This window comes from Sinohyriopsis cumingii, chromosome 19, assembly GCF_028554795.1.
Source record: "Sinohyriopsis cumingii isolate HCF-2022 chromosome 19, ASM2855479v2, whole genome shotgun sequence".
Classification (NCBI taxonomy): domain Eukaryota; kingdom Metazoa; phylum Mollusca; class Bivalvia; order Unionida; family Unionidae; genus Sinohyriopsis; species Sinohyriopsis cumingii.
The window spans coordinates 50,609,084-50,626,268 of NC_142979.1; the positions used below are offsets into that span (position 1 = coordinate 50,609,084).

Below are 17,185 nucleotides of genomic sequence, written 5' to 3' on the forward strand. Positions count from 1 at the left end.
ATTTAGAGCTGACTTGAGGAACTTCACTGAGCCATCCAAGGTGAGAGCGATGTCATCAGCATACTCTGAACCGAATATTCTACTTTTGTTGATTTTAATTCCTTTATATTTGGTTTGTTCCGAATCAAATGTGTCAATATCTCTGCACATAAAAGAAAAATTTGTCGGCTATTTATACCTGTTTATAATGACAAAAATGTAGTCTATGTACTCCTATTAGTTAGAATTCATTTTAGGTATAGATTGTGCTGTGCTGATCGGAATTCATTTGGTCAAAATACATGATATAATGACCAAGAAAGGCACTTAAACCGTAATGGACATGGTACATCAGAGGTTTCCTTGTCTGCCTCAGGTAGACCTTAGCCGACGTCCTATGAATTTTAATCCCTTTGCACGGTCGACTACCACGCTACTCGTCGCATCTTCCAAAGGAAGCTTAATGTGTGTCTCGTGAGCGAAATGGGCGACTAATGACATCATTACCACACCCACGGCCCTACACTTGCCCTCTGCCAGGTTTAAGAGCACGTGCACTTTGTTTACCATCATATATCAGGTCAAACATATCCTCGTGATGCTTATAAATTAAATCATCAATCATTATCTTGTCATATTTCAAAAAATGCAAAACGGTTCCATTATTTAGCTTCATTTAAATATGGAAATAATATCTTCTTGATAGCTCGTACTGTCAGTGAAAAGTCCTCAGATACCCGTTGAGACGAACCTCTCCAAAGTGGTTCACGGGCTTTTTTGCAGTACGGTTTTATTGCCCTTAGAGCTGTTGGATTTGACAGATATGGGTGACCAGGCTTATTGTCTTTGGATGGCAGTCCGTGGGCACACTGTACGTCGAAAATCTCTGCATGCGGTCGATCAAGTTTGTCATGGATAAAGGACTTAATCTTGGACTCGCAGATGTACCAGTTTTCGTTGCATGGAAATAATTCCATAAAAAGCTAATTGATTCGGCGAGAATGTGTTTAGGGCTCCTCCATTTAGCTGCCATTAACATAATAATTCAATGTTTTATTTTCACATTTAAGACTCATTGTCGAAGCACAAACAAACTGACTTCAGTTTGATTTATGCAAGATAAGTGAAATATTGACAGGATCAATAAAACAGGATCAGTAAAAATGTTGTTATGATGATTCTCTGGGTTAGTGGAAAAAAATCCTTATTTCAAGCTCTTTAATACACTCTCTTTCTCTGTCTCTGTCTCTGTCTCTCTCTCTCTCTCTCTCACACACACACACACTTTCTGTGAGACAATAATTCTTAATCATCAAACACATTACGTTAAATTTAGTTACCGCTCCGGTGGCCTAGTGGTTATAGCGTCCGCCTCGGATACGGGAGGTCGCCAGGTTCGAACCCCGGCCGAGTAATACCAAAGACTTATCAAAATGGTACTAACAGCTACCTCGCTAGCGATCAGCACTAAGATGTTAGTGTTAGGACTGGTCGGCCTGGTGTCAGGATAATGTGACTGAGTGGGACTGAAACATTGTTAAACCTACGTATAAAATCCAAATCACAAATCACACGTTAAATTTATAATAATGTTTAAAATTATGCACCCAAAGTCCTCAAAAGTACAATGAGCTGACAACACAAAAATAGAGATTTTCAGTATTGTTCTCGCCTGTCACTAGACGTATACATTTCTGTCTGTCCCTTCTGTTAAAATGAAATTCCAGTAGGAGGCTATAGCGACATATGCAGTGTTAAACTTCCATCGTGTTTCTAACGTAATGTTAAATTCCCATATGGGGCTATCCAAGACTAATGTTAAATTCCGATAGAGGGCTATACCATCCAAAATTGTCCGCAATGTTAAATTTCCATATCCGCCAGAGATGCCAGAAAGTAATGTTAAATGCCCATAGGGGACCATGGTGTCGTTAGTAATATATAATTCTAATTGTGTGTCATACTGTCTTAATCTTTATCCGTGATCTTAATTTATATAGGTGGACATATCACCCGATAATGTAATATTAAATTCGCGTAGTGGGTCATAGAACCTCGACCCTTTCTAACATGGACTGTCCAAGTCGTCCCAAACTACATTTAAGCCGTTGTGATGTCTGCATTACGATGCTATCAGTCAACTCCCGAAACATCTAGCTGAATATACTCCTTGATGAATACCTAAAACGAAAGCAGGAGTAAACATACCAATCTAAACCATTAGCAACTAATCACACTTAGTCCAATATAGTAAAAGAGAAATTTAGTTAGAAATCAATTATCAAAGATTTCGACGTTGGCAAGTAACTGTTACAAACATCAACTCAAAGAAACGAAAAAAAAGCAGTTTTACGCCCATGGAGGAACGATGACGCATTTCTGATTCATATTACTTCATGTTGTAGAAGACTTTGACTTCCTAGTGCAACTTCATTTATATTTTTCCGTAATAGTTACATCAAAAGATGCGGAATAAATAAACTCGAATTAAAACACAGTGCTAGTAGAGAGAAGTTACAAGCGTATGGCATGTGAAGTGAAATTTGCTAATCCAAGTTTGACAAATATGCCCTAAGTACAGAACCACCCACCAAACACCAGATATAAGACTCCGATACTTAATGTGAAGTAGCAAATTATCCAGTACAGCTGTACAGCATGGCGTGTCTACTTGAGCTTGTTTGCGCCTCCCTAGCGTATGTGGCACTCTCGTCAGCCGGTAAGTTAAACAGGAATTAGTCCATAACACCTACTGAATACTAGTAGTAGTAGTGATAATAATAATAATAATAATAATAATAATAATAATAATAATAATAATAATAGTAGTAGTAGTAGTAGTAATAATAATAATAATAATAATAATAATAATAATAACAACATGAGATAGCTTACTCATCTATCATGATTTATCGTAACTGTCTCAAAGGTCTGATGTAACAAAACTTGGCCTGGTAATCTTGGTGGAAAGATCTAAATATCGATCATCAAATTTGATTAAAGACGTATTATATTCTTTGGAGTCGTCTAAACTGCTCTGTAGCAAATTAACGTTTAAACAGACTAAAGGCTATATGGTGCATTTCGTCCATTCTTGCAGAGATCTAAGTGCCCGTGATCTCGATCAAAGAGATTTAAATCAGACACCTAAGTGCCTAGACCTAAGTGCCTGAGATCTCGATCAAAGATTTTTAAAACAGATCTAAGTACCAGACATAAATGTCTGCGATCTCGATCAAAGAGTTTTAAAACAGAGACCTAAGTGCCTAAATCTAAGTGCCTGTGATTTTTATCAAATGCTTTTAAAACAGAGACTTAAGTGCCTATACCTAAGTGTCTGTGATCTCGATCAAATGGTTTTAAAACAGAGACGTAAGTGCCTATACCTAAGTGTCTGTGATCTCGATCAAAGAGATTTGAAACAGAGACGTAAGTGCCTAGACTTAAGTGTCTGTGATCTCGATCAAAGAGTTTTAAAACAGAGACGTAAGTACCTATACCTAAGTGTCTGTGATCTCGATCAAAGAGATTTGAAACAGAGACTAAGTGCCTATACATAAGTGTCTGTGATCTCGATCAAAGAGATTTGAAACAGAGACCTAAGTGCCTATATATAAGTGTCTGTGATCTCGATCAAAGAGATTTAAAACAGAGACCTAAGTGCCTATACCTAAGTGTCTGTGATCTCGATCAAAGAGAGTTGAAACAGAGACGTAAGTACCTAGACTTAAGTGCCTGTGATCTCGATCAAAGAGTTTTAAAACAGAGACGTAAGTGCCTAGACTTAAGTGCTTGTGCTCTCGATCGAAGATATTTAAACTGAGACCTAAGTGTCTAGACGTAAGTGCCTGTGATCTCGATCAAAGAGTTTTAAAACAGAAACGTAAGTGCCTAGACTTACGTGCCTGTAATCTCGATCAAAGAGTTTTAAAACAGATACGTAAGTGCCTAGACCTAAGTGCCTATGATCTCGATCAAAGAGATTTAAAAAAGAAACATAAGTGCCTAGACTTTAGTGCCCGTGATCTCGATCAAAGAGCTTTAAAACAGAGACCTAAGTGCATATACCTAAGTGCCTGTGATCTCGATCGAAGATATTTAAAATGAGACATAAGTGCCTAGACTTAAGTGCCTGTGATCTCGATCTCAGAGTTTTAAAACAGAAACGTAAGTGCCTAGACCTAAGTACCTGTGATCTCGATCAAAGAGTTTTGAAACAGAGACGTAAGTGCCTATACGTAAATGTCTGTGATCTCGATCAAAGAGTTCCAAACCAGAGAGCTATGTGCCTAGACTAATTGCATGTGATCTTGATCACAGTTTTATAACAAATACCTAAATGACTAGTCCTAAGTGCCTGTAATCGTTATCACAGAGTTTTTAAAACAGATACATACATGTCCATACCTAAGTGCCTGTGATCTTGATCAAATGGTTTTAAAACAGAGACCTAAGTGCCAAGACCTAAGTGCCTGTGATCGTGATCACATAGTTTTAAAACAAAACAGGGACCAAAGTGCCTAAACCTAAGTGCCTGTGATCTTTATCAAATGGTTTTAAAACAGAGACGCAAGTACCTAAACCTAAGTGTCTGTGATCTCGATCAAAAGAGTTTTAAAACAGAGACCTAAGTGCCTGTGGTCTTTATTAAATGATTTTAAAACAGGGACCTATGTGCCTATACCTAAGTGTCTGTGATCTCGATCAAAGAGTTTCAAAACAGAGACCTATCTGCCTAGACCTAAGTGCCTGTGATCTCGACGAAAGAGTTTAAAACCAGAAAGCTAAGTGCTTAGACTAACTGCATGTGATCTTGATCATAGTTTTAAAACAGAGACCTATATGCCTAGTCCTAAGGGCGTGTGATCGTGATCACAAAGTTTTAAAACAGAGATCTAAGTGCCTAGACCTCGATGCTCGTGATCTTGATCAATGAGTTTTGTAACAGAGACCTAAATGCATAGACTTAAGTGCATGTGATCGTGATCACATAGTTTTTAAAAGAAGATACATAAGTGTCCATACCTAAGTGCATGTAATCTTATTCAAATGGTTGTTAACAAGAAACCTAAATGTCTAGCCCTAAGTGCCTGTCATCGTAATCACTGAGTTTTAGAACAGAGATCTAAGTGCCTAGACCTCGATGGCAGTGATGCTGATCAAAGAGTATTATAACAGAGACGTACGTGCCTGTGATGGTGATCACATATTTTTAAAACAGATACTAGTTTTAATAAAGGTGGCTATTTTTTAGGGTGGATCGGCATTATTGCATAAATTTGAGGACCGATGCCCGGATGTTCTTTTTTTCAAATTTGTACAGATTCATCTGAGCGACTTATAAAAATCTGAACAATATTTCGCTCTCGATTAATATGTTATTTGTAATTTGTAACTATGCTATGGGTCAGTAGCTTAATCTACAGAATAATGTTTCTGTTCTTTTCTGCTCTGTTAATTTAAGAGATTTTTGTTCTTCATCAGGGCGGCCATGTTTGGTGGCCAAAATAGCATTGTTTGAACAAAATTGATCGGTATTGATAACAAAGTACTTTCCCTCAAATTTAGTTTAATTCTGTTCAGCACATTTGAAGAAATTCTTTAAAGTATTTTCTATTTTAGTAACGGGTGTCCTTTTAGACGGCTGATAGACATTACTTGCATCAGTTTGAAAGACCTTGGTATCATGATGCTTTTGAAAACAAACTGTTTTCTATATTTGATGACAGATTGGATATTGTTTTTTTTTTTTTTTTTTTTAAATAAAATGTTAAATTTTGATGCGCTGCTGATTCTTAATAAATTTGGTGATAGCTGATTTACGTGTTTTAGAAAGGAAACCGCTTTAATTATTTTGTCTATTGTTAGAAACAACGGAACTGTTATAATGTTGACTGATATCATGATGCAAACATTAAAGGTTTTTTTTATTTCAATATGCTCTGTGAAATGTGAACAAGGTAGTCAGACGGTTTTAGAGAAGATATTGTAAAGAAGAACTGGTGACATGTTAAGTATATATTTGTACTGAGTGTTTACCTTTTGTCTATGATTATTATAGATTGTAATGGTCATCTGTAAACAACATATTACCAATGTAACTTTGTAATTTTTGTCCATGATTGTAGATTATTCTTTAAGATAGTGGTCATTTGGAAACAACATGTTTCCTTGGATCTGAGTTCAGGACATTAGTTTTTAACTTGGAAAAACCATGGTCTACCTGATCTTTGACAGGTTGTTTGCTAACTTTTAAGTAAGAGACCTGACCTTGTGTTCTGTGAAAGAAGTTATTGGCGAAGATGCTCGATACACAGTGGAGGATATTTGTGTTACCACGGGCATTAATGTGTCAGCTATTTTTTGATATACTGAAAATGTATTTAGAGCTCAGAAAAGTGCATTCAAGACGAGTCCCGCTATTTTGATTTTTGATTACAATCTGCAAACAGTTAGGTCCCAAGTATGAAAAAGTGACAAGATATGTTTGAATGAGATGGTCACATTTGTTGTTTTGCTGGTGGTTTTCATCCTTCGAGTTCAAAGACGAACATGACATTACTATCTGGTTTGTTTTCTATCAGCACGTGATTAGCTAGCTGATCAGGCCAATCTGAGCTCTGAACTGTTGTCTATGGCACGCTGGACAGGATATGCAGCCTGGGCTTGCTTGATAAATAGAGGACATGCTGAAGTGTTGAGATTTACGATGTTCGCGCTTAAGTACGGCGTGGACAATTCACCTTAGTTCATAATCCAATATGGATAAGAATGCGCCAGGTGGAACAATCCGGGACAAGATCTTCCCAAGACGCAGAGTCACTGCTGAAGTGTTTCAAGGATGCCTTGACGAAGTCTTTGAAGCGTAATATCTGACCTCCCTGTGTTCGTTCTCCTTCGTTCAGCTCGCGTAGTCGCTACAGATCTTGTGTAGTCGCTCGTCTGAATTATGTTCAAATGTCTTGCTCATCACATCTGTGACTATTGATACTTAAAATCCTTGTCCTAGTGAGAACCTCTATGCCTGGGATTTTGTCCTACTATCTTATTTCCTCGGATTCCTGGAGTAGCCCATGCAAAAATGGCGCAGCTTCCTGGCATGGTGTCTTTACACCGTTCTGGTTTCACATGCATACAGAAGGCTCGGCAGCACAATATTTTTGTAGGCTTGCAGTTTTGTTTGCAGTTTGACGTGTCTGCGTTTCCTACCTTTTGCACGTAGTCTACCAAAGGGAACACATGGCTTAGCAATTGTGTCGCTGGTTTCGTATGTGACAATGTACTGCCGAGGTAGGTGAACTTATCTACCGCCTGAAGAGTAGGGCCTTATATAATGATGTTTGGTTCCACGTAAGACTTTCCTGGTACGGGTTGGAGCATTACCTCTATACGTTAGATATTGATTATGAGACCGAAGCTGTCACAAGCTGAAGGGAAATGGTCCATACTCCCTTGCATGCCAGACTAAGATTTGGCATTTAGGAAACTTTTGGCAACTTATATAAAGATGACGATTAGTAATTGTATGTATCTTCATATCTACCAGTATTTTCCTCTGACTGGAGAGATTACCATCAGTCTGGATTCTCATGTAGATCACCCGTGTCTTAGTCACAGAGGGCATCTGTAAGCACAGCAGATAACATCATACGGAAGAGAGTTCGGACCAACACAGAGCCTTGCTTGACTGCATAGGTGACTGGGAATGGTTCCGATGACTCACTGTTGTCTACGATGATATTCTCTGAAGAAGAAGAAGAAGAAGAAGAAGAAAAGAAAAAGAAGAAGAAGAAGAGCACGTGAAGAGTTCTACTTTTCATGAGAAAAAGTGTCAGTTCTGTATATCTCATCACATATATTCTCTCTTGCCAGCGTCCGTCTCCTCTTTCAACTGTGCTGGTAAAGCAGATGGGGTTTACGAGCCGGGGTGCCAATCTTTCGTAATGTGTAAAAACGGGACCTCTTCAATTGTTGAGTGCAAACATCCAATGGTGACCAACCTCGAGACACAGTCATGTGACCAGTAAGTACTGATATATATTTTGACGACTTTAACTTAACCTACAGTTTAAAATATGATACAGATTACAACGAATGAAAATAAACCGGCTGTTCATTTCTTGTTCGATCTCAAGTGACAACACATGCTGTGTAGTCACCCATTCAAGAGTGGGATTTTTGTTCTGGCATTTCAGGTTTCCTTATAATTGCTCTCACCGTAAACCGACATCTAAGCCTTTGAAATTATGGAATAGTGTACATGTATATACTCGCCTAAATAAACTGCATCGACTCATATCGTTTAGATACATTTATTTTTTATGAAAAAAAATCCATATACAATAACTTAGGAAAAATATATTTTCAAGGACAAAATTACATTGTTGACTGGAGAAGCAAATGGTGAGAAATGGAATTTGTCAACACTTCTGTTAATTGTAGTCTCAGTCTTCTTGATAAATACGATTCGATATTTGCTTTTCTTGGTTTTCGTTTAGAGTCGCATTTTATGAATATTCTGCATAACTCATACCTTATGCGATCAATTCAACAAATACTTACTATACAAGGCCACTCTTAAAGCTGTGATGAAAGAGTGATTTTACAATACATGAAATATCCTCGTTTTGAGTTTGTTTAAGATATATCTGCAGCCCTCAAGAGCCTCGATTAATTTAGTCATTAGGAAGATATATATATATATATATATATATATATATATATATATATATATATATATATATATATATATATATATATATATATATATACTCCTAATTTAAAGTTTTCACCCTACAATCTTGCTTTCGCAGAAGGTAAAGATTCAAGATTTATACATTAACCTTTCCCATCCTGGAAGCAAATTATGATAGTACGAGATAACAATTCAATCCAAATATTAAGGACCATTTCCGACTAGGCCACAGCCCACTTCAGCACTACTGCATAAAAACAAAAACAAAAAACCCACAAAAAACACGAAGCTACCTATCTTATTACAGCAGAAAAAACATTTCCCGTACTACTGCATTGAAACAACAGCATCACACACACACACACACACACACACACACACACACACACACACACACACACACACATGGGACCACGTAGCTTACCACTGTAATGAAAATAACAAAACGACGAGACCACTCCCTTTACTACTATCTAAAAAAACAAAAATAAACACGAGACCACTTAACTACAACATAAAAAGAAACCACGAAACCACATTCCTAAATACTTAATGAAACACACACACACACACACACACACACACACACACACACACACATTCCTTTCAAATGCATGAATGAAAAGGAAAACACTTTTCAACTGTCTAAAAATGTCTACAGACCTTATTGCCTGTCTCATTATTACAGACAAAATAATCAAAACACGAATCCACTTTTTCTTTATTAATGATTGAAAGAGAGCCCAATATTTCTATTGGAAGAAAACCAGAAAGGACTCTCATGCTTTAAAAAAAAACAAAAAAAAAACTATTCATGAAAAACAAATGCATGCATACAAATATTCACATGCGGTTTTTTAAATAAAGGTGACAACAGTTTACAATTAAATTGGTATCGTTTAATATTCTAGCTCATCTGCTTTCTCTACTTGTTTTAACAGTTAAACCAGTTGAAGGATATATGAAACCCAAGGTTACTGTCCTCAAGTTTACCGTATGAAAGGACATACTTGCTTGCCCACCCCTGCAGCCAAACTGCCCCTTTGATTGACACAACATAAAGTGCAGGCGGGCTTTCCTAAAATGTATGGAAAAATATAACCACTTTAAATTAGATATTCACTGCTGACGTCATATTTATAATTTGCTTTGTCAGCCCTTTAAATGTTAGGGTATACAGTGGACCAATATTGATTATTTATAATTTGCTTTGTCAGCCCTTTAAATTTTAGGCTATAAAGTGGACCAACATTGGTTATTTATTTCTGTCTCATCTGCATGCAAATTAAATAGCGTAGAGTCCACAATGCCGAATTACTTTACTGGACAGGTGTAATAAAGCAATCAACATCATCTGCACCAATCTGAATAAAACAGCAATTGTTTCAGCTGGAATCATTACAAAGTCACACGTAATCAAGACTGTGAAAGAGATGAATGAATTCAACACGTGTACATCAGACAATAACTTATGCACGGTTTGCCTCATACATGTGCAGTCCTTTGTCAATTTCGTTTGCAATGGAGATAAATTGTTTTTCGTGTGAATTATTTCTCTTTAGCAAGGGTCATGGAGATGTGCTGGTATCTCAAAAACCACTGTAAATATTACCCTGGGTCACGAGCATCTGACATTTCGAGCAGATACATTCGAATATATTTACTGAATTAGTTCCTCACGTTAAAGTGTGTAACTAGCATGTTTTCTCTGATTGCCCAGCCATAGAGGTTATTGGTTTTGGATACATGATATTTGGCACTGAACCCACTTTTTTCATCTTCTCACCCTACACTGAAAGTCTCAATCCCGTTTTTACAATGGAAGTCTCTACAAAATTTTCACACTGGAAGTCTTATCACATTTTCACATAGGAAGTCTTATCACGTTTTCACAATGGAAGTCTTATCACATTTTCTCTTTCCATCTTCGTCTGCATAATTTTCGTGATTTACTTTTAGATGCCTATGTGGGATCATACCAATTCCACCACTATGTGAGATCATGAAAATTCTACCACAATGTGGATCATGTTGATTCCACTGTCAATCATCAGAACTTATCAGTCTGCCTAGTTCAACATAAGAATTGTTAAAACTGGCACCCAGAGCTAGCATTTTGAGTTGTGTGATAATGTATTGGGTCAGTTTTGTAATGCTTCATGCAAATCTTTATGAACTCCTCAAAGATGTCAAATATCAATAAAGTATTTTTTACATGCTGTAGTCGTAGGGTCAACTAATGATTGAAGATCGAAGTGTGATATCACATCGAGTACATGATGGTAATATTCATTTATTATGGTTAAACCACACAGACTAGAATACACATTTTCTATGGTGGCAGAACTGTTTCATTAAACACTTCAAATCTGTTGAAATATTCATATAGGTAGAAGTCTCTTCTCAGATATTTAGGTGTCTATGCACCTACGGTACAATATTTTTCTCTGTGGCAATTTTATTGCGTCAAAATATTGAATTGTCTCAACGAAATTGTCTTTATATACATTCTTGGCTAATTGCGTTCTAAATTGACACAGGAATCAAAAGCTATCTATAAATTAAAAACTTTTCCTCCCTGGATGTTTTCTAACACTTTTTCTGTCCATTCAAGTATAAAGTCATAGCTGGATGAAATATATGTTTCGTCCTTGTTCGCTATGATTATTTTACTTATTACTTAGATCGTTTTTTCCCCATCTCCATGGTGAACAGGTGTGTATCATAGTCTGAAAAATAATGAAGGAAGAGTGGGATGAACTTCGTATATTTTAACTTTAAATTGCACATGTTAGTTGCTGGACCTCTATATAGTATGGGCAAGTGGTCATAATCGCAAACTTTGTTTCCAAAAAATCTTTTCATCGCAAATCTTAGAAATGTCGGATAAATCGAAATTCGTTTCTTCTTTTTTCAGTGAAGATTATAGGTTTTAAATTCTTTAACCTCATTTTGTGGTAAACTATTTCGATATCCTACCAATCCGCCTTTAAAACACCGGAACAGAATCAGTATATCTGTTAATGATTGGTTTGTAACATTTATGAATTTACCTGAGGTACATGCAAAACCCTCAAGCAAGCTGTTTGTCCAGTCCAATTTTTTTTTTTTTTGTTCCTCCAGAACAGTCTATGTTGTCTCATGCACGGTGATTCTTTCATAAATTACAATAAAAAGCATACGAAACTTTGATATGTTTTATATTTGTCAAGTAATTTACTTTCAGCCATTGCATATGTTGAGCTGACTATACTATAATCGTGTTTTTGTGCCCTGATAATGTTCTGGTGTATTAAAAAAATAAAGCATGTTTTTGAGACATATTTATGTACTTTATGTCTGTTTATCTTTCACGGCACCAGTCTGGATAGATTTTTAATTCCAACGTAACGGTACCTTCAACTCAGTAGTTACTGGATTGATTGAATTAAATATAATGAAAATGTGAAGGTTTTTTTTCTCCATCCCAGTTACACGATCGAGTTTAATGTATTTTATTTCATTGTCCATAAGGTCTTAACTGTTGTTCTTCTTCTTCTTATTCTGTAATACCCTGCCGTCGTCACAAAGGGACGAATCTTTGCGACAACTCCACTTCTCACCTTTCACCCACATTTACTTATATATCAAATTATTATTCAGATATACTAGGTAATACATTTTCATATTTGATCATGTCTTCAATTCTCATTGGACATCCATTACACCAACTTGATTACTTGTCAAATTGCAGTAAGAAGTCATGTGAGTTTTTTTAGGGTATTCAGAACTGATATTCAACTGCATAAAATAAACATGCGCTATCTTTCTTCTGTACATTAAGGAAAACATTTTTTATTTTTCACCCAGGAAGGCAAGTGTAAATATGAGCATCATTTACGCAGGGAATTCCTATCTATGAGTAATGTTAAAAATTCAATCAATCCTGTCAAATATTCAATCTTACTTTCGCTATATTCCTGTCCACATTTAGTATGCAAGATGTCAAATAAATATTCAGCGACATAATTCATTTGACCTCTATTCAACATGTCCGGAGGTCTTGTTCTGTGACAGAATTATCTGCACTAAGTTTTATTTCATTCTGATTTATGAATTCTGCATTGCACAGTATCTGCGGACAGCTGTTTCATATGTTTGATCATTAAGTATTGTTGTACGTTAGCAGAATAATTATCTCTTTAATCAGGGTTTAATGCCATTGAAAAGTTCATATAACAATTGATTGTTACCGCCGTAAAGTCTGTACTTATTGCTGAACTATTTCTTAAATGAATATCAGAGTGTTTTCGTGATGATTATATATATATATATATATATATATATATATATATGTATGTATATATATAGTTTATTTACGCTAAAAACTGATCAGAAGTTCAATAAACTGTCATTTGTATGGACACTCACTATAATTAATACTATTAAGCACTAAATCGGTTCCTTTCATATGAGAGTTCTGGAGCCAGGATAGCTCGGATGGTATAGCTTTGGATTCGTAATCCAATGGTCCCGGATTCAACGTGTTGAAAGTGCCGTTAAAAAAAAAAAGATCACACAATCGACTGAGTATTCCTTAAGGTGCATTCATTAGAAAGAACCAATCATTCAATCGACTGTATAAAATAAACCGTATTGCTGTGATCTAATGGTTGCATTTGCATATTTTCATCCAGTGAATTTCCTATGCACTATTTCAGGCCTATCAACGTGAACACTCCGTGCGGAACGTTCAGAGATTGTTCGTTTCGTGACGACGGCAAGTACCCGGATCTAGAAAGTCAGTGCCGTTGGTTTCACACCTGTTCCTTTGGACAATTTCAAGGTCACAGTCCATGTCCAACAAGTGAGTCTAGCAAAGGGGGTCGTTATACACAGAGAATATACTTCTGATAGATTGACAGGTGTAAGGTGAAGTTGTCTGCATTTGCATCATGCGCAGTGGAGAGTATTTTGGTATGCCTATATATTTTCATGTGTTCGGGCTGAAATTTCTTTGGATATTATACTTGTGGAAATTATACAATATCTAAGCGCACAACTAACCAAAATGGCTGCTCACATGTGCTTTAAAAATCATCCTAAATTAGTTTAAATTACACCATCTTTAGTAGATAGAGAGATTCGGAAAATGAATTTTGCCAAACTAGACAATACCAGCTGCTGAAAGTGCAATGAATGAATGAACTACAAAATATATATGAAAAAAGTTAAAAACATTATGGCTCTTTTCTTCACAACGTACCTTTGAAGTCCAAGAAGTGAAAATAACCAAGCGGAGCTACATTATTTTTACAGGAGTACATCTGAATTAAGGCCATGCTGTATACTCTATAGTCAAAGTACAAACATCAACACATCAATCATAAACCAACATAAAGATGAGTAAACGCTCTTTTAGCAATACCTACGATACGCCGTCTTTTGAAAAAGCCAGGATAATCTGTGAGGACAATGTGTGAAAGTATTTTGCTTTAAAAATGTAACCCAAAATGTGAATCCAGAAAGGTGGCACTCTACAGTTTCGTATTTTGCATAAGGTTAAATGTTTTAAAGAAAAATAATTTCACAGGTTTTCCTTACAGGTTGCAGAGTTTGGGTTATAGAGTATACAGCTTGGCCTTATTTCAGATGTGCATCTATCAAATAACTGCTAGTACTGCTTGGTCATTTTCACTTTCTGGACTTCAGAAGTACATTGTAAAAAAGGAGTCAATAATTATGCTTCCTTTCTTATATTTTTTAATTCATTCATTGTACTTTCTGATGCTGGTTTTGTCTAGTCTGGAAAAAAATCGTTTTCCATATTTTAATAACTACTATTAGATGTGGGCTTAGATCATGTACAACTTCGATGAGTATACTATCCAAAGAAATTTCAGCCGCAGTACATGAAAGTAACATGTACGAGTACCAACATTATCTCCATGGTACATGTTACAAACGCAAGCAACTTCTTACATCTGTCACTCTCTCAAAGTTCGTAATATCTGTAGAGAGTCCCGATAAAGACCACATATGTATTATTATGGTATGATTTGAATTTGGTTGTATAGCTGCAACGTTTAAGTCACAATAATCAAAACAGTCCTTTAAAATAATTCTCATTTTTTCCACCACAGAACAATATTCAATTTTAGCAAAGTCCAACACAAGCCCAGTGACCTACCCAACCATCCTCATGAAAAGTGAGCTATTTTAAAAATGCACATCTCATTTTCTTAGAATAGCAACCGATGTTACTCAGAAAGACAGGAACAAGAAACTTACCTCAAATATTCCTGAGATATCACTAATAAATTCTGAAGTTTTATCAGGGATGGATCAAACCAGGTTCATGTAGATCAAAGGTCAAGGGGTAAAATGTTTGCTTATTCTTCGAACACTAGTAAACGAAAAACGAGAACCTGATTTTATCATCATTGTTTACCTTATCTTTATTACAAATGAATAAAAACTATAATTTTCGCTATATTTTTCATTCACTTGATGCATCAGTTTTAAATTTAAGTTGACTTCACTCCTGTCTTCTAAGACTTCTAATTTCCCTACAATTAGGCCATTGCTTACACAACAGGCATGTTGTTTGTTAATGTACGTTTTATTAGGAACGACAGACATGATGATATGAAAATAGGAAAATAATTGCATACATTTTCATATTTGTATTAAGGTGGCGCTCTACAGTTTCATATTTTGCATAGGGTTAGAATTTTAAAGAAAAAGAATTTCCCTGGTCTGCTACACTAGTTAATGGCTATTTAAAAAAGAAATGAGTATTTCGAAATACCATATGGTTCGTTCAAAAGAAATGGTATTCCATTCTCGATAGAGCGTGTCACCGTCTATATAATTGTATTATTATGCACAGTCATTTATTCTTAATAATGCAGTTGGTCTTGGAAGAGTTACATGAAGGGATTTATTCATTTATTTAATGTAATAATCATTCTTTGGAATTTTTGTGATGTAATATTCATTCAAAGACGTTTGCATTAATGGCTGTACGAATTAATAGCTATCATGGAATTACCGTGCATTCATTTAAAGACATTTGGCTTTATAACATAATAATTCTCTTGTAGTATTGGTACATAAGTACAATACAGTCATCATTCGGAATACCTTTGAAACGAATTCGGAATACTTGGAACTATTGGAATAGATAGAACTTTTAGGATTTTTAGGAATTCATTAACCAATGTAAGTTATTTTAAATTCTTCACTTTGTATTTTAGGAGCATAATAATATAAATTAGACACACACACACACGCACGCACGCACGCACACGCACACACACACACACACACACACACACACATATATATATATATATATATATATATATATATATATATATATATATATATATATTCAACGTATATTGTAAATATATCGACAAGTAGCTTTTACATGTAGTCCTTAGTGCGAAACACCAAATGGCTAACAGATTGTCGGTGTCATGTTATTTCTTACGTGCGATCGATTTGTTCATTTATTATGGGTGATCCTTTGTAATTATTGAAGTTTACATGTATTCCATTCATATATTTTTATGCGTGGTATTTGCCTTTGTGATAATGCTTTCAGAATTCAAACGTTTTTCTTATTATTACAGCTCTGGTTTTTAATGTGAAGCTACAAGTCTGCGACTTTCCTTTTAACGTGGAACCTCCGTGTGGCACGAAGACGATTTAGTCCTAGCAAGATCAACAGTGGGGACAAAAATCAGAATTTCGCAAGATTCACATAATACATTTAAATGCTTGCTAATGTTCATCCTTTTGTCATATACCGACACACTAATTATGAATCTGCATTTTTCGGGGAGTAAGCAAAAAATATGAAAAATCAACAATATAAAATCAAATGTCCAACTGAAGGGCTCTGTCTTTTTCAGTAAATTTAATATATTTTCTTACTTGGCAAAGATACACAGTCTCAAGAGCGAGAGAAAGAAACATGTAATATATATTTTATAAAACGAATTATTTAAATATGTAAGTTGGAGAAAAACGATACGGCCACGGTGGCGATACCATTGTTGTAGCCACAGTTGCGATACCGTTGTTGTGGCCACGGTGGCGATATCACTTATTAAACAACTTTCCTTTTCCATTTAGATTTGATATCTGAGCTTTCGTATGTGCATTCAGTGACTGAACATATATGACCATGCTATGTGTTATTCTGTGTCACCTATACAATATCGTATACTTGTTACTACGACAAACGATACGCATTTTTAGGACAAACTGTTGATTGAACATTGTAATAAAATTGCATAAGTAGCAATATTAGTTCTCGTTATAATCATATTCATGTTTGAAACAGATGGAGAAATTGGGCAGTGATGGGTATCGATTGCAAATGGAAATTGAGTGACAATCAAAACATGGGTGCACGGGTGCAGCCTCTGTTACCGTACACGGCTGCAAACTTGCCAGGGCACACACATATTCACATCTGAATGCAAACATAACCAAAATCTTTACAAGTAAACTGAAAAT

At 35.7% G+C, this 17,185-nt stretch overlaps 1 protein-coding gene across 1 annotated transcript; it reads left to right on the forward strand.

Annotated features, from left to right (window-relative positions):
* Positions 1 to 2,479: 2,479 nt before the first annotated feature.
* On the forward strand, positions 2,480 to 16,970 carry LOC149775690 (chitin-binding domain protein cbd-1-like). Its single transcript, XM_089943995.1, has 4 exons — positions 2,480 to 2,698; positions 7,852 to 8,002; positions 13,375 to 13,520; positions 16,294 to 16,970. Exons 1-4 carry the CDS (start codon positions 2,638 to 2,640, stop codon positions 16,371 to 16,373), a joined length of 438 nt encoding a protein of 145 aa, XP_089800121.1. The 5' UTR covers positions 2,480 to 2,637; the 3' UTR covers positions 16,374 to 16,970.
* The last annotated feature ends 215 nt before the right edge of the window (positions 16,971 to 17,185 follow it).